At 49.1% G+C, this 26,386-nt stretch overlaps 1 protein-coding gene across 8 annotated transcripts in view; it reads right to left on the minus strand.

The window, feature by feature from the left end:
- Positions 1 to 1,516: 1,516 nt before the first annotated feature.
- The window catches only part of LOC105496292 (AAR2 splicing factor), a 35,152-nt gene continuing 10,282 nt past the window's right edge, over positions 1,517 to 26,386 (minus strand). For 5 of the 8 annotated variants that reach the window (XM_071079388.1, XM_011766588.3, XM_011766589.3 and 2 more), the window contains exon 4: positions 15,687 to 17,042. In XM_071079388.1, coding sequence (XP_070935489.1) covers positions 16,875 to 17,042 — 168 coding nt within the window. In that variant the 3' untranslated portion in view covers positions 15,687 to 16,874. Of the gene's footprint in view, positions 1,913 to 2,000; positions 7,731 to 15,686; positions 17,043 to 25,151; positions 25,504 to 26,386 lie in introns of those variants that run through there. The other 3 variants (XR_011613383.1, XM_011766594.3, XM_071079389.1) reach the window with 3 other exon arrangements.

The following is a 26,386-nucleotide window of genomic DNA, read 5'->3' on the forward strand; positions in this document are numbered from 1 at the left end:
TCCTCTCTGAGCTGGCGCCCAGACCTGCATGGCTGCCTCGTTGTCGGACGTGCCTGCACGCACTTTTTAGAACCGGGATTGTGGTCCTGAGCTGCCTGAAAACCTGCTCTCCCAGCTTGAAGGTCTGTTGCAGTCTCTTACTATTATTGTTATTTTAATTTTTGAGACTTGGTCTCTGTCACGCAGGCTGGAGTGCAGTGGCGTGATCATGGCTTATTGCAAACTTTAACTCCAGGGTCAAGCGATCCTCCCACTTCAGTCTCCCGAGTACCTGGAACTACAGGCACGTACCACTACACCCGGCTAATTTTTAAAAATATTTTTGTAGAGACAGGGTCTCACTGTGTTGCCTAAGCTGGTCTCAAACTCCTGGCCTCAGGCAATCTGCTTGCCTTGGCCTCCCAAAGCGCTGGGATTACAGACCTGAGCCACCACGCCTGGTTTGCAGCCACTGCTGAGCTGACCACAGGGGAAGGTCTTCACTTAGACCTGTGCTGGAGTCAGGAGGCCTGGATGGCGTGGCTTCCTCTTTAGGGTGGTGGGCTCTCCTCCCTTCTCTGTTTCTTCCTATCTCCCTCTCTCCCTTCCTCGCCCGCTCCCTCCCTGTCTTTCTGGTTAGTTCTCAGCTCACCTTTTCCTAAGATGGATCTTTCCTTTCCCAACTCTGAATTAACTGAGATCCCAGAGAGCAGAGCAGCACAGTGATGGAGAGAGACGAGACGGTGTCCAGGCCGGCCTGGCCGTCAGTGCCCTCGGAAGCTCTGGGCAGGCCCTCCCTGTCCTACCCCGGGCCTGTTCCCCTTGTTGCCCTCTGCAGGCTCCAGGCCCTTCCTGCTCTGGGTCTCGTCCTGTGGGTTGGCCCTGCATTCTGTCCTCTCCAGGCGGACCCTCCATGCGCCTCTGAGACTCACCGCCCGGGCTCACACCTGCCCAGTCTCGAGGCCGCCTACCCTGGCTGCATCTCTCCCCTCCTCAGAACAATGAGGACTTTGTAACACCTCACATTCATTCTCCCGCTGTGCATGGTCTCAGGTGAGTGGGATCTAGAGACAGGAAGAGGGCACGTGAGGTATTGGGTTTGCAGGAAGTGGGCGGGGGAGAGCCAGCAGGAACCGGCTTGTGTGCTCATGGCTTCCGGTGGGGGGGGCTAGTTTTGATCCCGGCTTCCTGGGCACAGAGGAGCCTTCCTGGGCAAAGGCCCCATTCAAGGCCAAGGCCTTTCTCTAAGCAATCAGCCTGGAGAGCAGCAAATGCAGCACAAGCTCCTGCCTCGTTCTACAGATTCCGGGCCCTTCCTGTAGACGTCCGTGCAACTCAGTGGAGCCTCTGTGCTGGTTTGCTGTTTAGACTTCCGGTCAGAAACGATGTGATATCAACAGCAAAAACAAACACAAAAAACAAACAAATGAACAACAACAAAAACCCTTGACCCAGCAATTCCACTACTACAGAGCCTACGAACGCATATGGACAAGAAGCAAAGCTGCTTTCCAAGCATGTTCATTACAGAGCTATTTATACTGGAGCAAAATCAGAAACCTACTTCCCCAAAACAGGACAGTGGTGATACCAAGGTATAAACACAGAATGAAATACGCTGTGGCAGATAAAAGTGATGCCGTGGGCCGGGTGTGGCGACTCACGCCTATAATGCCAACATTTTAGGAGGCCAAAGTGGGAGATTGCTTGAGGCTAGGAGTTCACGACCAACCTGGGCAATATAGAAAGACTCCATCTCTACAGTTTTGTTGTTGTTGTTGTTAATTAGCCAGGTGTGATGGTGTGTTCCTGTAGTCTCAGCTACTCTGGAGGCTGAGGTGGGAGGATCGTGTGAGCCCAGGAGTTCAAGGCTGCAGCAAGCTATGATTAAATCACTGCACTTCAGTCTGGGTGACACAGCGAGACCCTGTCTCTAAAAAAAAAAAAAAAAAAAAAGTGATACTGTGAATGTAAATTTATGTATCGACATGAACAAATGATCAGTTTTACAAAACAGCATGTATAGTATAATCCCATTATATGTGTACACACACATACAAAAAAGTCTAGATGCTTTCCAGCAGCATTCTTGACCATATCTTGGTAGTCAGATTTGGGGAAAGTTATGATTTTTTTTCTCGTATTTTTCCTTATCTATATTTTCTAATTTTTATTTATTACCTAATTATTACACATTCATTATAGGAAGACAGGACAGTATTATAATTTTGCATTTTATCTTTTTAAAAAAGTATAAACCCTTTGGCCAGTAATTCCAATTCCAGGAAGTTGTCCTACGGAAATAACTAGGTTGATTACAAAGATGTAACTACAAGAATAAACCATGTACTGTTTCTCATAGGGGAGAAATGGACACAAGCTAAAATGCTGGGCATTGGGGATTGGCTGAGTAAAGCGTGGTGTAGTCATATGCAAGGTGCCATGCAGCCACTAAAAATCATGCTGTGGAAGTGCAACTGTTGACTAGAAAGATGCTTGTGAATATACGATTGGAAGGAAAGAACAGGATTTAGAACATTATGTACTGAATCAGCCCCTCTGTAATATGTGCTGAGTCCTAAGACTGGAAGGATATATGCTTAATTGCTAATGGTTGTTTCATTTAGAGGAGCTGATTACAGGTGATCTTAATTTTCTTCTTTATACTTTCCTGATTATTCGATGATAAATACGTATTATTACAAAATTTTAAAAATTAATTATTTAAGAAGGAAAAATAACCTATTCCAAGAGGTCAGGCAGTGAGAGGGGAAAGCTGGGCCCCCTGGTCCCAGCAGCTGGGGGCCATGGAAGCACCTGGGGAGGGGGTTGGAGCTGGGGACAGCCGGTGCAACACTGATGTGGAGTCTGTCTGCACCTGCGTCGGCTAAGGAAGTGCACCCCCCCCCTCCCTGCAGGCCTGCTCTCTGCCATTCACCCTCTGGAATTAGCTTGCAGAGACCATTTTAGGAAGCCCGTGGGAGGCTGGAAGCAGCTTGTGAGCAGAGCTGGAACGGCTGAGAGCTGCAGAGAGCGAGTGTCCAGAGGAAGACAGGCAGAAAATAAGGGGAAGCCAGCACCTTTTTCCCATTTTTCTTTTTGGTTTGATTTTTCAAAAACAGTTCTCCAGAAAATCCTCACTTTGGCCCGAATGTTTCTTCTTCTGCCTTCCTTCCTCCGGGTCTCCATAGAGGGGCTGAATCTAAACTTGCTACAAAGCCGGGACCAGGGGTCTGGTCTCGACACTTCCACTAACTCACTGTGCAACTTTGCTCAGTCGCTCCCCCTCTCTGGGCCTCTGTTTCCAATTTCTGTCACACTGGTCTGGAATGGACTCTGGGATTCCATCTTAGGAACAAGACAGCTGAACTAGATGTCTCCAAGGCCTCTACAGCTCTGACATTCTGAGATTTGTGCTTCAAGATCTTTGAGAGCCTGAAACACACTGGCAAGAGCCTCTGGTTTTTGCAGCTGTGGTTCTGGAATGCTATGGCATTACGCTGTGAATATTCCAGTCAAAGTTCTAGCTGAGTGGCTGCTTATTGTTTAAGACTACCTAGCTCAGCCCTGTCTTTGCCAGAGGAATGGGGTTCTCTTTGCCAGTCTGGACATGGAGGCCTACATCCTGGGTCCCTACAAGTGAAGTTCAGACCCCAGGTAGCCCCCCGAAGTAGACATGAAAATAATAGCTCACCAATATGGTGCACTCACCAAATGCCAGTCTGCAATGGGTGAGTGGCCATTTGCCAAAGGAGCCCTCGCCCTGGGGCGACAGCAACAGTCTCTGTTTACTGAACATCTAGGATATTCCAGGCCTGGGGGCTACAGAGATCACAGGACTCAAGGGTTGGCACTATGTTATACCCATTTTCCAGATGAGGAAGCTGAAGCTCAGCGAGGTCCAGTGACTTGCCCAGGTCACAGAGCCAGAAGGTGGGAAAGCTGAGACCTGACCCAGATCAGCTGACCCCAGGGCGCTGCTGAACTACTGTGTTGCCTCCGGGCAGCCCCTGGCCCTGCAGACCTCCAATGGGCAGGGTAGGCCATGGCTTCCAGATGATCAGGACTCCCAGGGCAAGGAGGCTGATCCAGGGCACCCACCCGGCCGGCCTACCTTCCCCAGCCAGGGTGGCCATGCTGGAGGTGGAGTTGGTTCGGAAGTAGGCAGGGCCTGTGTTTGTGCCCGCGTGCACGTGGGTGTCGTCTGTGTGACTCCGGGAGGGTGTGTATCTGTGTCTCCATGTGGGCGTCTCTGCACGACGCGCACGCGTCTGATGTGTGTGAGCGCTCGGATGTGGGTGCTGGTTGTGTCTGCCTGTGTGTGTGCTGCCGTGTCTCTCCTGGAGCGTGTGAGAGAGACAGAGTGTGATCCGTGGAGCCTGTGGGAGAAGAGCTGGGTGGGGATGGTTCTCTGCGTGCTCCCTGCTGCCCTCCTTTGGAGCTCCATGGCCTTGGGCCCCTGAAAAGCTGCCTGACCCCGTGGGTGTACTGACATTTCGCCAAGTTGAACCTGCAACCCCCAGCTCCCACACCTACCCAGTGGCCGGACCCACCACCCAGGACCATTGTGGGAACCTCTTGGGTCAGATGGGGGGCTCATAGCAGCCTTGGCCTTGGTCCTTGCAGGACAGGTGAAGGCCCTGCAGAAAAGCAGCTGGGTTGCAGCGTCCCTGCTCCTGAGCCCAGCCGTGGGTTGCAAACAACTCGCCTTCAACCTGGGACTCCCCTTCCTCCACCCTGAATCAGGCCTGCGAAGGCCTGTGTCTGTCTTAGGGGGTGGACTGGGGAGAAAAACCCTACAAAGGAGATTCGTGGTCTAAGAACTGGAAGGGAACCTCAGTCATTTAGTGAGGCTACTGTCCTAGCAGATGTGTGTTAGCCCCATCGGCTGCAAGTTTTACTTTCAAATCTCTGGGAACAGAAAACTTACCTCTTAAAAAGAGCCCATTCCATTGTAGGCAGCTTTGATGGTAAGTTGTACCTCACACTAAGGTTTTCCATCTGCCTCCTGTGGCTTCACCCTATGGGTCTCAGCCCTGCCCTCTGAGGGCCCTGAGGCTCAACCTCGATCAGTCAAGCTGAGGCAGGGGGCATCAGTCCAAAGCCTTGTGGGGACCCTCAGGCTGAGAGGTAGTTTCTGAGGCCAGGTAAAGCGCTGAGAACCCTCAAAGACACAGAGAGGCTAAGGTAGGGCCGTTCTGCTGGGGGCTGATCTCCTGCCTGGGTAGCTGAGAGCCCCCAGGTCCCACCAGGCCAAGGATGGGGGGAGGTAGCTGACACCCAGTGTGCCAAGGAAATCTGGGGATGGCTGCCCTGACTGGGCCTGGGTCAGGGTCTCGGGGACAACTCTGAGCCCTGGGGAGAGTTGGGAGCCACCTCCTGAAAAGCAGGGGTGCATGCATGGTGAATGGATGAGGGCAGGGCTGCAGCTCCCCCCACAGCACAAGACTCCGTTGGGATGAAGCATGGCGTAAACTAAGAGCTTGGCACACGGGTGCAGGGTGTGGACGAGAACTACTGTTAGGATGCTGTTCATCCACCCTCCCGCTCATTCTCCTCTGTGTCAGGCCCAGGCCTGAGGATGGTGACCTGGAAATGAAGCCCCCCTCACCTTCCTGACCCCCACTCCTTTCCCAGAGGACTGGGCAGGCGGGAGAGACAGACTCAGCTCTGGATGTGTCACCATAACTCAGCGCGTGCCCAGAACAGTCCCAGCCCCAGAGGCACCGCAGAGGGGGCTGCAGGTATCTTTGGCTCAGTGCCCTGCTCCTGGAGGTGAGGAGTCTGCCACGCTCTACCCCTCTGGGCCTGGGGGCCATAGTTTTACATGGGCGTGGGGGCAGAGCCAATGCCTCTGTTTTACAGAGGACATGCCCATTTTACAGATGGAGAAACTGGGGCTCACGGTTTCAGTGACTTCCTTATTATCCTTATCATGGGCAAGGCTGGGCTCTGCCACATCCCAGAATCCAGGTGTCTCCTCTACCAGCCAAAAGGCCAACAGCAGGGTAATGTGTGCTCAGAGGACCATACTTACGGTTCGGGAAGACCTTGGACCCGGTCCCAGCAGCTCTTTCCATGTGTCGCCGGGGACCCAGCTGTTTATATGGCCTCGCTTGGTCTCAATTTCCTCACCTGTAACATTGGATAAGGAGGCTTCTTCTATGCTCCTGGCCCTCCCCAGCAAGCACACGTGCCCTACCACCCGCCCCGCCCAACCTCTACTTCTGGCATTGGCTGGCCTCTGACACACACTCAGAAATGAGTGAGTGTGAGCAGGGCAGGGTGGCATCCTAACCACATCCAGGTAGGTCCGCTCTCCTGCCAGGTGACGGACAGAGTCCTGTGGGTTACAACAGCTTCCTGCAGCCACAGAAAGAATATAGTAAAGTCGAAAAGCTGCAATCCACTGGCTTGCAAATGTGGTTTGGGTTGCCTTGCACAGTGTGTGTGTGTGCTTTTTTTTTAAATCTGAATTTCTTTGCCAACATTTAAAAATAGAGATATTTCACATAAAAGTCCAGATTTCCGGCTTCTCTTGAAAAACTGGAAGCTCTGACAAGTCTGCCTTGAATTGGCTGCCCTGGGCCAGAGCTGGGGAGCCGAGGCACGCTCTCCCACAGTCCTCACGTGGGCCTCTACTCATCCATGTGGCCTGCCTGATTTTGCCCCTCCTTGGTGCAAGAGTCAGGCTCTGGAGTCAGGCTGACCCCGGTTAGTCCAAGCGTGTGGCTCAATCGCAGTGTGACCACTAGGAAGTTCCTGTTTTCCCACTGACAAAACAGGGATTCCCATAGCACCTACTTCATAGGGACGCTGCAAGGCTGAGAAGAACGAATGTAAAGCTACTGTGCCCATTTAACATGGCACATGGCCCACAGTGAGTATCAGCAAGGTCTTGTTCACCACCATTTTCTCATTCTCTCCCGACAGGGGCTGAAGCAGCAGCAACGATGCCCTCCCCACCCCCGCTCTGGTCCCGCCCTAGAGCTCTCCCTGGGCTGCACATGCGCTCGTGTGGCAGTGGCAGTCCTGTCTGGGTAACACATCCAAAACAACAGATCAATAGCCACTAAGCACTGCAATGCCATCGCAGAGGCCACAGCACCGTCCGGGCTGCTGGGCAGTGAGTTCAAGCTCTTTTCCTTGCTGCTGGGCAGGAAACGATGCACCACGTGACCTTGGACAAGTTCTTTCCCTCGTTTCACCAACTGTAGGATGAGACTGTGGTCTCTAAAGCCCCTTTCAGCTTTGACATCTTAGGAGTTTTACAGGCGGGCAGGCAATGAAGTCCAAAGCATCACAATGCAGAGGTGAATCAGGATTCTTTAGCAAAAACCTGTCATAAAGCAGGCTCAAATTAAAAGGTACTGTATTGGCTCATGTAGGAGGAAGCCCAAGGATTGTAGGATGCAGGTGAGGCTGGATCCAGGTGCTCCAGATATTTTTCTTGGCTTCTCTTGCTCTTGTCTCTCAGCTCAGCTTCCTTCTGTGTTGGGCTCACCCTCACTTCAGGTACAAGGGCTTTCTGTGATGGGGATGATGACCCCAGTAGGTCTAACTGAGAGTCCTCTAGAGCCACAGCTCTAAAAGCAAGTGGGGTCCTTTTGCGCCTTCTTGAAGCAGCATCCCAGGGAAGATGCCAGTTGGCCTAGCTAGTGTTGTGTGTCTGTCCCGGTGAGTGGAAGGACAGGGTGAGGTGCTGTGATTGGCACTCCCACCAAAGATGACAGGGAGCAGAAAACGTCGTCCTGAAAGCAAAGGAGACCTGACATTAGAAGAGAGATGAACAGAAATGGGCTATGACATCTAAAACAACAGCAACCGCCGGCTATTCGAGGGGCCTTTAGTTCAAGGACAGAGGAGGGGGGAGTCTTCCAATCAATGACCTATTTATGTAAATGACTTTCCAAGTATGGACATGCAGAATCTTAAGCGGACGATTCTAGTCCCTGAGAAGCAACAAGAAAAACACTCGGCTCCACCAGACTCGGACACCCGGAGCCAGCCACGTGTGTGGTTCTTCTGACTGCAAATGCCGGGAGGGGTCAGGAGGGTTTGTGAGAGGCCCTTGGTGTCCGAGGAGGGGACGAGGATGGAGGCGTGAGGCAGCGTGCTAGGACTTAAGAAGAGAGGAAAAATCGAAAACAGATGTTGAGGCATGAAAGGTGGCAGTGGGGCTGGAGGAGGTGGGGCTGGAGGAGGTGGCGCTGAGGAAACATGATATTGACTATTGTAAAATACAAAATAAATAAAGAATAACACTAGGAAAAACTGAAACACAATACAGATTAATTACATTTCATCTCAAGATAAGAATGGATTTTTAAGCATTAAAGCAATGGGAAAAAATCAAAAGGAAAAAGCTCGACATATGTAACATAAAAAATAAAGCGTACATTTCAAAATCAAAACATTAAAAAAGCAAATGGCAAACTGGGGGAAATATTTATCATACTAATGTATTTGCGACACGATAAATACAGTGTCAAGAACACGTGAGGACACTAAGAGAAGAAGGGACAAAGGACATAGATAGACCCTTTCCAAAAGGGAAATGAACAATGGTGTCGTCTTCCTCACTCAAGCAGACCACAGAGAGCTCCTCTAACTAGCCCTGGCCCACTCCTGCTTTCAGGCTGCTGTAGTCAGAGTGACGGTGTCTCGCTTACTGACCCACAGGGTGGGCAGCTGAGGCGAGGCCTATCCAGAGGGCGGCCAGCCGTTAAGTCAGCCCCTCAGGGGCTTCGCTTTTGCAGCATCTTTTTTTTGTTTTGTTTTTTAATTTAAAAAAAAATTTTGTTTTCTAGAGAAAGGGTCTCACCATGTTGCCCAGGCTGGTCTCAAGCTCCTGGGCTCAAGTGATCCTTCCACCTTGGCCTCCCAAAGTGCTGGGATTACACGTATAAGCCACCATACTCGTATGTAGCATGTCTTTTTTTTTTTTTTTTTTTTGAGATGGAGTCTCGCTCTGTCGCCCAGGCTGGAGTGCAGTGGCCGGATCTCAGCTCACTGCAAGCTCCGCCTCCCGGGTTTACACCATTCTCCTGCCTCAGCCTCCCGAGTAGCTGGGACTACAGGTGCCCGCCACCTCGCCCGGCTAGTTTTTTGTATTTTTTAGTAGAGACGGGGTTTCACCGTGTTAGCCAGGATGGTCTTGATCTCCTGACCTTGTGATCCGCCCGTCTCGGCCTCCCAAAGTGCTGGGATTACAGGCTTCAGCCACCGCGCCCGGCCTGTAGCATCTCTTTCTAAAGCAAATGCCTTTTGCAAAACTCAACAGCAGCTCTGGTAGGACAGGGATGGGTGAGAGGAGGGCGGCCTTTGCTCAGGCATTCCACCCTGAGTGGCCCCTCACTGGCCCTCGTTGTTCCCAAGGAGGGCAGAGGCAGGCTCCTTTCAGATCAGAAGCAACCCCACCCGCAGTTACCACCTTGCTCTGAGCCAGGTCAGTCCGGTGTCCCCAGAGGCCCAGACACAGACACAAAGGGTCTGGGTGGAAAACTCAGCAAGCTCTCATGACCCCAGAGGCCAGTGGGGCCTGCCTGCCACCCTTGTGACTGATACTGTCATCAGGCTGCAGCCTCGGATCCACTGATGATGACCTTGGATTAAGTAGCCGTCTTTGTTGAGGAGCGCTGCATGGTGGTAGGGGCAGGGTGGGACTCACAGGCTTGGGCTCCAACACCAGCCGGGCTCAGCAGCCTCTGCTTTCCAGGAAGTCCCTTCACCTTGCAGGGCCTTGCCTTCCTTCTTCCTTGTCTGGACAAGGCGGAAGGATGAGGCCTCCGCTGGAGAGCTGGTGCTCCAGACTGAGGAAGGCAAGGGCCTGACACAGTGCCCGGCAGCCAGGAGGGAAGCCCCCAACACACACCGGCTCTTAGTAATCGCCTCTACATCCGGGAACTTCCGCAGCAGAAGTGGGTGTATGAATGATTCCAACCAAGAACCATTAGTACCAATAGAGAATTCACATGCCCTCAACTCCTGTTTTTTGGGGTTTTCTTTTGAGACAGGGTCTTGCTTTTTCACCCAGGCTGGAGAGCAGTGGCATGATCATAGTTCACACAGCCTCAACCTCCTGGGCTCAAACAATTCTCCTGCCTTAGCCTCCTGAGTAGCTGGGACTACAGGTGTGTGCCACCATGCCTGGCTAATTTTACGATTTTTTGTAGAGATGGTGTTTCGCCATGTTGCCCAGGCTGGTCTCGAACTCCTGAGCTCAAGCAAGCTGCCCGCCTTAACCTCCCAAAGTGCTGGGATTACAGGTGTGAGCCATGGCGGCTGGCCCTCAATTCCCTTTTAGTCGTATGGACACCGGAACAGTTAAGTGGGACTCTCCTCATTGCCCACCAGCAGCAGGGACATCCACACAGGCACTGGTGGTGTGACCACAGTCTAGCAGGGGCCCTGACCCACCCACTGCCTCTCAGCAGAGCCACTTCAAGTCCTCCACTGCCACCCAGCACCCAGAACACCCGTGACAGCCCTCCCAATTCATCATTGCCCCACCTCCCCAAAAGTACCATGGGCATCTGAGAATAGGAAGGCTCAACGTACCCCATGATAGGACAGTCAAGAGGTAACTCCTGTTGGGGGAGCGGGCCCAATAAGTTGGCATTCTGCCCAGATCTGTGGCCTTGGAGAAGTGGAGGCTATCAGGTTAGAAGAGATCTTCAAAGACATCCTGTCCGTCCCTTTTTTGAATCATGGTACAGCACAGCCTGCACCCCTGACGCCACTGTGACCCGAGACACTATTACCTCTCCCCGGGATTGTCACACTAGCTCCTTAGTGGTCCTTCTGCTTCCACCCTTACCCCCTGCAGTCTATATCCGACACAGCAGCTTGGGATCCTGTTACAAACAGAAGTCAGCTGCCGGGTGTAGCTCATGCCTGTAGTCCCAGCTACTGAGGAGGCTGACGTGGGTCACTTGACTCTGGGAGTTTGAGGCTGTAGGGTGCTGTGACAGCACCTGTGAATAGCCACTGCACCCAGCCTGGGCAACATAGTGAGACCCCATCTCAAAAAAAAAAAAAAAAGCCAAAAGATGGGTCAGCTCATGACACTTTTCTGCTTGAAACCCTCAAATGTGTCCCCATTTCGCTGTCTTACAACAGCCCATAGGCCCTGGACAACCCGGTCCCTCTGTAAGTTACTCTCTGGTTTCCTCTCCTGCTATTCTCATCTTTGATCACCCCACTCCTGCCTACTGACCCTGACCCCCTGATGCTCCTGCAATACACCAGACAGGCTCCTGCCCCAGGGTCTTTACCTTTGCTGCTTGTTCTACTGGAACACTCTCCAGACCCCTACATGGCTCACTTGCTCACCTTTAAATCTTTGTTCAAATGCCACTCCCTTTAAATTGCAGCATCTCGGCCAGGCGCGGTGGCTCACGCCTGTAATCCCAGCACTTTGGGAGGCCGAAGTGAGCGGATCACGAGGTCAGGAGATCGAGACCATCCTGGCTAACACAGTGAAAACCCGTCTCTACTAAAAACACAAAAAATTAGCCAGGTGTGGTGGCAGGCGCCTGTAGTCCCAGCTACTTGGGAGGCTGAGGCAGGAGAATGGCATGAAGTCAGGAGGTGGAGCTTTTAGTGAGCCGAGATCACGCCACTGCACTCCAGCCTGGGTGACAGAGCAAGACTTCGTCTCAAAAAAAAAAAAAAAAAAAAAAAAAAGCCGGGCGCGGTGGCTCAAGCCTGTAATCCCAGAACTTAGGGAGGCCAAGACGGGTGGATTACAAGGTCAGGAGATTGAGACCATCCTGGCTAACAGGGTGAAACCCCGTCTCTACTAAAAAAAACACAAAAAACTAGCCGGGCGTGGTGGCGGGCGCGTGTAGTCCCAGCTACTTGGGAGGCTGAGGCAGGAGAATGGTGTAAACCTGGGAGGTGGAGCTTGCAGTGAGCTGAGATCCAGCCACTGCACTCCAGCCTGGGCGACAGAGTGAGACTCTGTCTCAAAAAAATAAATAAATAAAAAAAATACAGCATGTCCCCTCACCCCGCCAGGACTCTCCGTTTCCCTTCCCCTGCTCTATTTTGTTTCCCACGGGCACTTCTCAGGATGGGCCCACTCTGCCATCTACTTAGCATGCTTACTGTGTGGCTCCCCCAGGAGGATGTTAGCTCACTGGGCAGGGGCGTGGTCCCTGAGTGCCACAGGCATGGAGCTGACCTCAGCTGCCCTGTAGCTTCTCCCGGGCTCCCCACTCTACACCCTCAAGTATGTGGAGGCCTCCTCCTTAGGACAGCCCTCCCACCTCTCTGTTCCTGGGTGAAGGTCCTACATTTTTCTCCAGCGCTCCTCACTGCAGGCGGGCTCTCCTGAAGATGTAACTCCATCTGTTGTCCCTTAGAAGTGAGAGGCCAGACCTGAGCCAGGTGCACATTTTTGGAAGTGGACAGAGGGAAGAGGGAGAAATCAGGAGAGAGAAGCAGCAAGACAAAGATCCAAGGAAGAGGGACCTGTTGAGTTTCTTTCGGGTGGGCCACCTGACATTGGACAATGCAACTGAGATGCCCATATTTTTTGCCTCCTCCCACTAAGCAGCTGTCAGCTTGACAATGCTCAGGATTCCTGTTTTCCAGAGAAATCGAGGGAGCTGACACAGATCCAGGACACGTGATAGTAGGCCTGGCAGGCTGGGGGTGGGTGGGGCGGCGGTGGCGCAGGGGACATGGGGAGCTGAGTGCCAGATGAATGCCTGTGCACCCTGCCCCCCAGCAGTGAGCAGCTGACATTATTTCTCGCTCAGCCCACCTCTCAGCAGGGAGGCCTGTCCAGGAGCCCAGGGTTGGGGGAGAACAAGCCAGTACCAGAGACCTTGGATGCTCTGGAGATAGAAGGGTCTAGAAGCCTCTAACAGAAACAAACAAAGCCTGTCCAGGACAGATCCAGTGAATTTGAGGTGAGGAAGTACCATCTACAGTCAGCGGGGGACTGAAAAAGAAAGCAGTGTCTGCAGAGCTGCAGGACCACACGGGCTCCCGGGATTACAGGGGACCTCAGGTAAGCCTCCCCATGAAAGCAGTATGGTTCTGCTTTCAATCTGGCGGACGTGACTCAGTGCTGGCCTTGACCGTGGCATTCACTCTGCATTTTCGGCCCCCAGGTCAGCAGGGGACAGCATCTCAGTCAAGCCAAAGTCTGATTAGTTGGAGACACCAGCATGTCCCAGTGCGCTGGGAATATTAAGTAATATTTACAAGCGTAGGATGGTGGGGAGATAATTACCAATGGCAGGAGGCAGTCAACAGTGGGGAACTCCTCCACTGCTCACGTGGTGAGAAATTCGATGGGAAAGAGGCTCACAACAGGGAGGGTTTGTCATGGGGACAGGGGAAGGGGGTTAGAAAGTCACCACCTCTGCTGATTCTGCTAATAGGATGAACCAGCCTTGCAAATAAGAGCTAGACCCCATGAGGCCTGCATTTGGGAGGGTTTTTAAATCAGGCCAGGTCCTGCCAATAGCTTCACATGTAGAGGTGTTAGAGCTGGAAGGGAGCTTGGAGATCAGCAGTGCCACTGGTTCTGTTCCCAAAGCGTCCGCCTTCCAAAAATACTGCAAGTATTAAGTAATAATTAATCTGTTTTCACATTTTTTATTCATCAAAGACACACAGAGGACTGCCTGTTGGGACGAGCAGGAGACCTAAAGTGGACGTCACTGCAGCCCCAAACAAAAGAGACCTATTGTTTTTTTTTTGTCAGCCCAGTCATATCCTGTATAAATGTAGTTTCTGTTTTTAAAACATTCAAAATAACACAAGGGTCAACTTTTAAATACCTGTGAGAGCCCACAGATTCTATATCAGAAACCTAAATCCAAGCCTTTTTTTTTTTTGAGATGGAGTCTCACTCTGTGGCCAGGCTGGAGTGCAGTGGCAAGATCTCAGCTCACTGCAACCTCCACCTCCCGGGTTCATGCGATTCTCCTGCCTCAGCCTCCTGAGTAGCTGGGACTACAGGCGCACGCCACCACACCCAGCTAATTTTTGTATTTTTAGTAGAGACGGGGTTTCACCATGTTGGCCAGGATTGTCTCAATCTCTTGACCTTGTGATCCGCCCGCCTCAGCCTTCCAAAGTGCTGGGATTACAGGCGTGAGCCACCATGCCCGGCCCCAAGCCAACTCTTATTTCGTGCAAGGAGCTGAGGCTCAGAGAACATAAGCAGCTTGCTCACGATCACACAGCTGGATGGCAGCAGGGCCAAGGCTGGGAGCAGGGCGGAGGGGAAGGCTGCCCTGGACACGTGGGGCCAGCAAGGAAGGAAATCGGAGCTGTGAATGCAGCTGCAGAGTGGGCTGTGGACACCAGAGGCAGGGGCCTGACTCTTGTTCTCAGTACTCACTGGCTGTGACCCTGGCAGTGATTTCAGCTGAGCCCATTTTCCTATCAGCAAAATGGGGATAATTGGAGTACTTACCACATATTGCTGAGGATTTCAGTGAAGTAACAGAACAGAGCCCTTGGTAAACAGTAGCTAGTTTTGTTTAACCTGTTGTGTGTGTGTGTGTGTGTGTGTGTAAGGGGCATGCATCTGTGTAAACACAGGAATACTGACTGACACGCTTGGGTAACAAGGTTACACGATCCAACTTTTAGGTACTGCCCTGATGGGAGACAAATTCTGTCCCAGAGGAGCTCCAGGTACTAATCGCAATGCTGTCACTTACAGGTAATGTTACTTAAAACTGAGTGTGCCTCCGAGGTCAGGAGACTGAGACCATCCTGGCTAACACAGTGAAACCCCGTCTCTACTAAAAATACAAAAAATTAGCCAGGTGTGGTGGCGGGCGCCTGTAGTCCCAGCTACTCGGGAGGCTGAGGCAGGAGAATGGCGTGAACCCGGGAGGCGGAGCTTGCAGTGAGCCGACGTCGCACCACTGCACTCCAGCCTGGGTGACAGAGCAACACTCTGTCTCAAAAAAACAAAACAAAACAAAACAAAGCAAAACAAAACTGAGTGTGCCTCAGAACTCAGGCCCCATCCGGATTCGCTGCCTCAGAAACTCTGCAGGATGGGACTTGGGAATCTCCATTTTCAGAAATTATTGAGATGTAATTTACATACCATAAAATTAATCATTTTCAAGTGCTTACTTCCAGTGGTTTTTAGTAAATTCATAAGGTTGTACAACCATCACCACCATCTGATTCCAGAATATCTTCATCACCCCAAAAAGAAATCCCAGGCTTATCAGCAGTCACTCCCATCCCAGTCTCTTATTCTCTGGTAACCACTAATTGACTCTCCCTCTCTGTGGATTTGCCTATAGTGGACATGCCACGTGAATGGAATCATGTCATAGGTGGTCCCTGTCTTTGACTTAGCACGTTCTCAAGGTTCATCCATGTTGTAGCATGTATCAGGACTTCACTCCTTTAAAGATACAGTTTTCACAAGCTCCCCAGGTAGTTCGATGAGTGGGCTTTGGGAGAAAAAGAGGAGCCAATTCATATAAGGTGAATCTTAGGTTATTATTGAGACATGGGGCCTCATCCCTTCTTCCTTGTGTACCTGTCTCAGGGGCCTCAGAGGAACAGGAGGAACACTGGCTGCCTGCCTCTTCCAGACTCCAGAGGTTGGGCAGGTCTCCCAGACACTGGAGGGAGGTGTGTGTCTATGGACAGCAGCCTGGCTGCTCTGGAGATCAGGCGGATTAGCTGCAAGAGACACACACACAAGGGGATTCTGTCTCAACTCGAAGACTTTAATGTACATTATGCTCTTGGAAAAACATCTCCAAGGAAACAAGTGGAAGCAAAAGTCTTAACCAGCAGGGATTCTCATTCAAAAACCTGGTGTGAGCCCCAGCCTTGGAAAAGGATGGCACAGGGACTGTGATCATAGTACAGCAGTTTCATGTCAGGGTGGCAGGGCCTGTGTACTTGTCTAGAGAGGAACCCTGCCACACAGCACGAAAGGCGTGCCCCCAGGACTCCCAAGGAACCAGGAGCTTATTATTCCAGTGACTGACAGCTCCACAGCAGGACTGGGAAGATTTAGGCTGACCAGGTCTTCTTCAGCACTTGGAAGGCACAAAACTTCCTAAGGGCCTTAAGAAGCCTGCCCTGGGCAGAAACCTTTCTGGTTGTTGTTGACGCTCCAGGTCATCAGAAACAGTGACGGTGGCTCTGGTGAGGAAGGGGAGGGTCCCACTTCTGGGTGAGGCCTCAGGATGGAGCAGGTGGGAGGTAACAGCACCAGCAAGGCCCCTGAGGTCAGGGGCCACACCCACCTTGGGAGATGACCCACTGGGCCTCTGGACATGAGAATGGGATTTTGATGGAGAAAGCTGAAGCTGACCACCTGCCAGGTTGAATCCAGCTGCCTCCCTTGACACTCTCTTCCCAATCAAGGGCTTCCAAGAAGCCGCAGGCCCAAGTCCTCTGCTCCCATTCAGCAAGAGGCAGGCTCATTTCCCCATCACCCTGCATTTAACTGCAAAAAATGTCACCAACCGACCTCTCAGACCCCCTGGGCAATCCAGGGTTTCTCGTTTTCTAAGCTCCTATGGAACAAGCAATCAGTTCTTTCTAGGACTTTTGGTTCAATTCCTTCTCACTCAGAGGGAATCTGGTTGCCATGTAGGCAGGTCTCCCCTAGGAGTTTCTGTAAGAGCCTGTGTGAAATTCAGCCAGGTTAGCACCAAGGCCCAGCTGATGGGGAACGTACAAATGTGCCTTCAGGATGGGTACAGCCTCTTTGGCAATGAAGAAACATATTTATCAGTGAAAAAGGGAATTCTGGCTCCATCTTTGTGGGATCTGGAAAGATTGCTGCCCTCACAGGTCCCAGGATAGGAAGAAGTAAATGGAGAGGCCAGGACTGCAGCCCTGTGGCAAGGGGCCCCTCGCAGCTGAGAGCGCTGCCCGAGTTAGCCCATCTCGGTGCCCTCAGGGAGCTCCACCACCACAGGGGCACAGTCCTCAGGTTCTGCAGCAAAGTCCCACCGGAACTTCTTGGTCAGGTGAGCTTGGAACTTTTCAGCTTTCTTCCTCAGGGTGGCATCCACGGCAATGCTGCAGGCAGAGGAAAAGAAAACCTACAGAGAACAGAGGATAAGTCACTCCTGAGAAGACGGGGGGCGAGCGCGAGAAAGCTGTGGAAATTTCCTCATGGTGTTCGGCTCTCTGGGGCGGGTGGATCAGCTGCCACTGGCATAGGCCCAGGACACCTGCTGTGCTCCCCCCAAACCAAGAAAGAAGGTCCAAACCCAGCTGAGATGCTAGGGCAGGACTAGAATGGAAAATTACTATCTGGGCAGAGATGCCCCACTGTTAAGGCTGGGGCCATGACTCCGGCCCCACCCCCTGGGGGGTTCTACTGGACACCTGGGCAGTATCCCAGAGGAACAGGTAGTAGCTACACCAGTTGGTACTAAGGTCCTAAGAAAGGCTTGGGGGTGCTTATAAGCCCCTGGACCCCATAAAGTCCTAGGCGCCAAGCCAACAAGACTGAATTGCTGCTCTAATCTTCTAAATGGGCCACAGGCTGCCAGTTTGAGGCTTCTATCCCCCTTAAAAGCTGTCTTTGATTTTTTTTTATTGTGGTAAAATATACAGATGGACCCTGACTTACGATGGTTCAATTTACGACACTTCGACTTTATGATGATGCAAAGTGATACACATTCAGAAGAAGCCACACTTTGAATTGTTTCTTTCAGTACAGTATTAAAGAAATTACATGAGATATTCAATACTTCATTATAAAATAGGCTTTGTGTTAAATGGTTTTGCACAACTGTAGGCTAGTGTTAGTGTTCTGAGCACGTTTGAGGTGGGTGAGGCTGAGCTGCAATGTTAGGGACATTAGGTGTAATCAATGCATTTTTGACTTACAGTATATCTGACTTTACAGTTTATTAAGACATAACCCCATGGGAAGCTGAGGAGCATTTGTACATAAGATCTACCACTTCAACCATTTTTAAATATTTTTTTTTAAATTGTGGCAAAATATACATATTACTTTTAGCCATTTTAAGTGTACAGTTGAGTAGCATTAAGTACATTAACATTGCTGTACAACCATCATCACCATCCATCTCCAGAATGACCCCATCATCCCCAACCAAAACTCAGCAGCCATTGAACAGCAACTGCCCCTCCCTCTCCCTCCAGGCCCTGGCAACCCACATCCTACTTTCCATCTCTATGAATTCGACTACCCTATCCCCCTTCCCTCCTCCCACCAGGCCCTGGCAACCCACATTCTACTTTCCGTCTCTATGAATCTGTAGGCACCTCATCTAAGTGGAATCATACAGCATTTGTCCTTTTGCAACTGGCTCATTTCACTTAGCATAATATCCTTCAAGGTTCATTAATGATGCAGCATGTGTCAGAATTTCCTTTCTTTTGAAGGCTGAATGTTGTACGCAGATACCACATTTTGTTTGTCTATTCATCTGTCAATGTCCATTTGTGTTGTTTTTACCTTCTGGCTATTGTGAATAATGCTGCTATGAACATGGGTGTACACATATCTCTTAGGGTCTCTGCTTTCAGTTCTTTTGCACAGAAACCCAGGAGTGGAGCTGTTGGATCAGACGGGAACTCCCTGTTTAAATTGTGATGAACTGCCACACTGTTTTTCACAGGGGCCTTACCATTTTATATTCCCACCAGCAATGCACAAATGTTCTCATTTCTCCACATCCTGGCCAACGCCTGTTATTTTCTGTGTGTGTTTAAATCATAGCCATTCTAATAGGTGGGAGGTAGTATCTTACTGTAGTTTTGATTTGCATTTCTCTAATGATCAGTGGATATTGAGTATGTTTTCATGTGCACATTGGCCATTCTGTATCTTCTTTGGTGAAATGTCCATTCAACTTCCTTGTCAATTTTTAAATTGGGTTGTTTTTGCATTGTTGAGTTGTAGGAGTTCTTTCTATATTCTATTAACCCCTTATTCTGATGCTCTCATGAACAGTTTCATTTAATACAAACATGGGCAGGGGAGCAGAATGGTAATTTTTTCCACATCTGAAACCCCATTCCAGATTGTCCGGGATCCCAGCCCCTTCCTAAGAGTAACAGCAAACCCATGATTCCTTCTTATATTGTTTTACTGTTTTCAAAGAAGTTTCACAGAGCATCCAACTGGATCCTCCCAACACCCTGGGAAGATACAACAGAATGCCTATTTTAAGGAAATGGAAGCTGAGAGGAGTTAAATGACTGAATACAAATTACCCAGAAAGGAAGAAGTGTTTTTTCCCAGACTACCATCTGCTACCCTACAGGCCCACCCAGAGACACAGGGGTGTGACGGTGGAAGAAGCTCTTTGATCCACATCACCCTCATGCCACAGTTGGCTTTCAGGCCACCATGGAAAGATGCTGGGCCCCAGGAGACCTGACCCAACAAAGGCAACAGGCGTACTCTGCAGCTGATTCCAGAGGCAATATTCCTCCCACCCGCTTCTGTGCCATCTTCCTGTTAGCAGGAGTGCGGCTCGTTTTCAGTGGTCTTTGTCTGGAGCCATTCCGTTGGAGTAGCAGCAGTGTGAGCCCAGGGAGAAGTGATGCGGGGGAAGGAGGACGGTACAGAATCCAGCTTCATTAACTTGGGAATCGACTATACGTAGGAGTGGGAAGCACAGCCACAACAAAATGCCAGATCAATAACTAATTAGAGGGGCTGTGTGATCTTGGTGGCGAGGGCCATGGGGAAGCCAGGGGTCGGCCTGTCTGTAGGCAGCTAGTGGAGCCTGCCTGGAGCAAGGCTGAACTCTGGGGAGGGGCCTGGTACGGACAGCACAGAAGCCTTCTCTCAAATAGTTTTAGTTCTGGAGGCCCTGCACACCCATGAGGCCATCCCCAGAGGTTGTAGGGAGCCTGCTGGGCTGAATTAGCAAGTCTCTTCCAGTTTCCCTTTCTTACATGGGAATTGGATGACTTTCCACAGTCCCTGCTCTTCAGCCACTGAGCAGCCACCCAAACATGTGCCACTGCTTCCTCTGCACCTCTCTGCACACACGCTTTTCCTTCTGCTCTTAACACCCTTCCACCTCCTGCTTTCTCCTCCTTCACCTACGAATTTCTCCTAAAGACTCAGGCTCAGCTCAGACATCACCTCCTTTAGGATGTCTTCCAGACCAAGGATGGAGTGGGTGCTCCTCTGCGCTCCCTCAGCCCCAGGGCTACCTTGATCAGTCTCAGTAAGGTAACAGGCCATTTGCTGTTGATCTCGCCCACCAGACAAGGAGCAACCTCACAGCAGCGGCTCTTTCACACTGTGCTCCACTCTCAGCACAGCGCCCGACACACAAAAAGAACCCATTAGATGTTTCGTGAACAGAAGAATGAAGACAACCACAGGTTCAATTTTTGGTTCACTTTTGTACAGTGCCTAGCACCAAACAGCTGTTCAATAATGATGTGGTGATGCCGGGGAGAATGAAAGGCTCATCTTAGGGAGGAGCCAGCTTCTTTACTAGGCCCCTGAACGCCATGGCTCTCAAGCCACCTCCTTGTGACATGAACTGCTCGGACCTCTGTTCCCCAGCACTGTGCCCAAGCCTCCCTCATGGCATTCCTCACACTGTGCTTGTATCACAGTGATTTGCACCCTCTAAATGTGGGGACTGCGTCCTAATTATTGATGTGTCCCACAAAGCATATTGCCCAGGGCCAGGTATAGAGTTAGAGCCCAAAGGGTACTCCCCAAATGACCTAATGAGACCCAGGAACTGCCCTGCACTTGGCAATGGCCAGCAGTGACAGGCTGGAACAAGCTGGGCTCACGCTCATCACCCATCTTCCCGAAGCACCTCTCAAACACTGCCTGGGAATAAATTCCACTACAGGCAGGTAAAACAGATACCTTCAGTCTAACAAATAAGGTTTCTAATTTAAAAAGTGCTTCGTCCTTTTTAAAGAACTCACCAACTTGATCTTTACCACAGCCTGGGAGGCAGCCCAGGAACTGACTATTCCCACCGTAGAGGTAAGACACTAGGCCTGCTGCAACACGCAGTGACGAATGCTGAGCAAAGTCCTGTCAAAGCAGAGGCATCTCTGCTTCATCCTTCCCCTACCCAGACCTTTTGTCTTGACAGAGGCTTAATCCATCCCTAATATTCAGTTTTAGCACTGCCTTGTGGGGAACCAACGTGCTTCTGGAACTGTCCCCTCTGCAGCCTCCAGGACACAGGGCATAGTCTGGATTGACTTAAAACAAAACAAAACAAAAAATCAACCTTATTGTGGTACAACTTACACACAATTAATTTTATTCATTTATTTATTTATTTATTATTTATTATTTTTATTTTTATTTTTTTTTTGAGACAGAGTCTCGCTGTGTCGCCCAGGCTGAAGTGCAGTGGCGTGATCATCTCTCTCTGCAGCCTCGAACTCCTGGGCTCAGCATCCCAAGCAGCTAGGACTACAGGTGCGCCACCAACAGCTAGACAATTTTTTTTTTTGAGACAGGGTCTCACCCTGTCACCCAGGCTGGAGCACAGTGATGTGATCACAGCTCACTGCAGCCTTGACCTCTGTGCTCAAGTGATCCACCCACCTCGGCCTCCTCACTAGTTGAGACTATAGATGCCTGCCACCATGCCTAGCTAATTTTGTATTTTTTGTAGAGACAGGGTTTTGCCATGTTGTCCAGGCTGGTCTGGAACACCTGGGCTCAAGTGATCCTTGCACCTTGTCTTCCCAAAGTGCTGGGATTAAAGGCATGAGCCACCACGCCTGGTATTTTTTTTTTTTTTTTAATTTTTTGTAGAGACAGGTTCTCACTGTGTTGCCCAGGCTAGTAAATTCATCAATTTTAAATGCTCAGTTCATCTGGACAAATATATATATATACCCCCATGCAACCACCATGTGATATATGTTCATAGTGTTTGCTTTTGGTATCCAGTTCTGAGTTTGAAGGTGCATATAAATTTGTGTAACCATCTCCCCAGTCAGGACATGGAACCATCCCATCACTCCAAACAGCTCCCTCATGCTGCCCCTTAGCAGTCAAATCCTTCCCTCACCACTAACCCCTGGCATCCCCTGATCTATTTTTGACCACAGTTTCACAAACTTGGTATTTGTAAAAACTCCTCACAATTCAGAAGTGAAGATGTTTAAATACTACTTAGTTTCCAAGAAATAACTTATTCTGATTCTTTTACTTTCAGATTAATTTTATGCCTTCTTCAGGAAACTTAACAGTGATCTAGTTATTTTTTCACTAAAACAAAATCAACACTTTTTAACATCACTGGGACATAAATCACCTTAATCTCAGCAGATTAATACTAAATATTTAAAAAATACTTTTGAAATAGGATAATATTTTATAAACAAACGCATTTATCTAAAACAAAAAGCACATCTACTGGGTGTTTTTCTTCAAATATAAAATAAAGCATGAACACTTTAATCATTTAAACTGTGTATTATGAAATTCTAAATTACTTTAGTCATACATGTGAAAGCTTCTCTTAAACCTAAGTTAAATAAATTGAGTTCAGTTAGGTCACCTCGAGAAATTCAAAATATCAAGGTAGTATCCTATTTTTTTAGCTAGACCAAAAAGATGACATTTCCTAAATTTTTCAATTCCCAAATAATTATTCAACTTAGAATGAAACTAGCAATAGGTAGAAGATTTTGTTTCTACTTGCAGCAGAAGAAAGTGGTATTAAAAGCAAGACTATTGTTTCACAATGATGACCAGGAAGGTGAAAAGCAGCGAATGAGATCACCTGAGGGCAGTTTGAAAAATCTGGGATGTTTCATCTGGGGCTCTAATCATATACGGAAGCCCACCACAGGCTATTAGAATGTAAAGCTCAGCCTTGCCTTCCATTAGCTCTGTGGATTTTGAGCAAATTATGTGACCTCCCTGAGCCTGCTTCCTCATCTGTACAATGGGATTACAGACCTAGCCTCTAGCACTGTTGTGAGGGCTCAATGAGACTAAGCATGCAAAAGAGATAGCTAACGGCAAGAGTGTTAGGCGTAGGCAGGCACATTTATCATAGTGGGCATCGTGATAAAAATACCATAGACCTCACTGTCGAGTTGGTGCTTTCCCCTCAAGAGTTAAAGATGAACGCATATTTAGAATACTAGCAAAAAAGGAAGTTGGAAAGCATACATGGCCTATTGTAACTAGAAGTATTTTTAAAAACAGGTTAGATGACTATATGCCTAAATACTACACAATCAACAATAAAAATCCTTATTTTGTACATAACTCACTTTCTAACATATCATTAAATTCAGATTATCCTTTCATTGGTTTTAAATGAATTATGATGACTTACGTTGCTTTAAATAAAAGAAAAAACTGTATCTATTTTTGTAAAACAAATCACTTTTATTCAAGTGAAATCCAAGGGATTTGTAAAAAACCAGTGGCTTCCACTCAAAAGGGCCTCACATGAGAAAGTCGAAAAAAAATTAATGGCTAAGAGCATCACATTACGTGGCTGATTTTATCCATGCTAATGTGGCTGTTTTTAAGTGCTCACACACACAAACACCAATCCCTCTCCATGGGTAGTAGCCATTTAAGCTCCTAAGTAAGAAAGCCAGTTCCACTTACTTGACTACCTGGGAGGGCAGGCAGCTGGCTCAGGAAGCCTTTTATGGGCTGATTCATTCAGTCACAAATGCCCTGAGTGAATGCCTCTGTGTGGAGAACTGGACTCTCACTGCCAACATAGCATCAACGTGACTCTCCATTTAAAACAAAAAAAAAAGTTTTATAATATACTTCTCCACATTGTGCCTTTTGAAATCTCAGTCATCCCTCAAGTGCATGGTCAAATGCCCCCACTTCCACCCTTGCATAAAACCATTCCTAGTCCTTTATCCCCTCAAATCTCAACCCCAGTCAGAATTAACCAGTCCCTCTTTGGTGCTCCTAATGCCCTTTGATCAGACTCCACTGTTTATACCTACGATATTTACATTGCCAAAATAATTATGAACTCTATCCACCTAAAAACACCCAATAACATGAAATGAAATAAATGTTAGGCCTTGACAACATATTGATGATAACCAGATATGAGCTGGGTGGATCACCTGAGGTCAGCAGTTCAAGACCAGCCTGGCCAACATGGCAAAACCTTGTCTCTACTAAAAACACACACAAAAAATAGCTGGGTGTGGTGGTGTGCACCTGTAATCCCAGCTACTTGGGAGGCTGAGGCCAGAGAATCACTTGAACCTGGGAGGCAGAGGTTGCAGTGAGCCAAGATCGCGCCATTGTACTCCAGCCTGGGTGACAGACCAAGACTATGTCTCAAAAAAAAAAGAAGATAACCAGACGAACAAAACATAGGCCTCATGTAAAAGGAACCCATGACTCAGTGTGGGAGTCAGGCAGACAATATATTAATCTCATGCAATATGATAGTGACAAGTACAAAGTAGGCTAAGAGTAGGGAAAGGGGAGAAAGAGAGAGAGAGAGATTGAGAGAGAGAGAGAGGAGGGATGCCTTGAGGGCATGTTGTAGAATGAGCAAATATGTACCAGGGAGAGGGAAAATCAGGTTCGGGCAAGAAGGTATGAAACATGGGTATAAAGTTTCAGTTATGTAGGATGAAGAAGTTCTAGAGATCTGCTGGATGGCATGATGCTTATAGTTAACGATACTGTACTGAATACTGAAAATTTAGCATATCTCATGCTAAATTGTGTTTTTTACCACAATTTCATTTTTATTATTTATGTTTTTTGAGATGGAGTCTCACTCTTTTTGCCCAGGCTGGAGTATAGTGGCACAATCTCAATTACCACAATCTCTGCTTCCCCAGTTCAAGAGATTCTCCTGCCTCAGCCTCCTGAGTAGTTGGGACTAGAGGCACCCGCCACCATGCTCGGCTAATTTTTGTATTTTTAGTAGAGACGGGGTTTCACCATGTTGGCCAGGCTGGTCTCGAACTCCTGACCTCAAGTGATCCTCCAGCCTCTGCCTGCCAAAGTGCTGAGATTACAGGCGTGAGCCACCACGGAACGGCCATGTTTTTTACCACAATTTTTTTTTAAAAAGCATGAAACAGCATAGCCTATCTGGGAACCTGCAAAGAGACCACTGTCGCTGGAGTTGATGGGGGAAAACAGAGAGAGGGAGGAGAAGCTGGAGAACAGGATAAGAAGCCAGATCAGAATGGCCTTTGCGAACAATGTTTGGGCTTTTAATTTTCTAGGCAATGAGGAACCACAGAGAAGCAGGATCACAGCTGCATTATGGAGCAGCACCTCAAGTGGCAGCGTGGGAGAGAGATGGGGTAATGGGTAAGCATGGAGGCTGGTAAACTCCGATGCAATCTAGGTAAGACCAAAAGGCTGGGGTTAGGGAAATGGTACTAGGGCAGGACTGCCTTCTAAAATACTTACTGCTATCTGGAGTTACTTAGTTAGTTAACTTCCTCAAAATACAAGAGTCAAGACAGTGACTCTGTTTTGCTCACAGGTATATTCCCAGTTCTAGAACAGAGTCTTCTATACAGCAGATGCTCAGCAATTACCTGCTAAATCAATGAACAAATCCGTTGAGGGCAGGAACCCTGGCTAACTCATATATATATATATATTCCTCAACACTTTCAGTAGAATGTTATATATGAAGAATGCTCAGACTTTTTTTTTTTTTTTTTTTTGGGACATGCCCTGGATTTTTCCAAATAATGACATCGAATTTTCTTGGTGAAAAGTCCAAAGACTGAATGTTTCCAACCATCAGCTTTGCACAACCCACCTGGGCATCCAGCAATCCAGCTGGGCACTTTCTGTTTTGTAAATCATTGCTGGCAACAAAGCCTGGCAATTATAGAGCTCAGCTGCTGGTTGTGCTAACAATGGTCCCGACAGCCAGCGACACCGTGGCCCTCCCATGTTTGTGCGACAGCATCAATGTGCATCAGGAGGGAAGCAGCCACTGCCAGAGGCAAGTTAGCAGGCTAATGCCTCCTCACACTGCCTCACAACCCATAACCAGTACCTTTGGGGAAAATTTTCCCCACAGAGGAAGGACAAACGGGTTTAATTTCTCTGTTACATGAAGAACCAGTAAAAGGACAGTTTTATAGCTCTTCTGAGTGGAACAGACCAGGCTCAAACCATGCGCTTGACTGACTCATTGCCATGGTTTACACAGGTCCTTCAACTGCCAGCTTTAAGTCAGATGCTTGCTCACAGGGACTCGTCCAACAGTAGGTTGGCTTTAGAAAAGCGTTCTGTACCTCTGAGAAACAGGACCTCGATGAAGTCTTCACTGATATCAATCAATAATCCTTTCTAGGGGATTCACTGTATTCACTACACAAGGGCATAAGCACAGGCAGGAAACCAAGACTCAGGCCTGGGTACAAATCCTGACCTCCATCTGCCAGCTGTATGACTTCAAGTAAATGA

The sequence above is a fragment of the Macaca nemestrina genome, chromosome 15, assembly GCF_043159975.1.
Source record: "Macaca nemestrina isolate mMacNem1 chromosome 15, mMacNem.hap1, whole genome shotgun sequence".
Taxonomy (NCBI): Eukaryota; Metazoa; Chordata; class Mammalia; order Primates; family Cercopithecidae; genus Macaca; species Macaca nemestrina.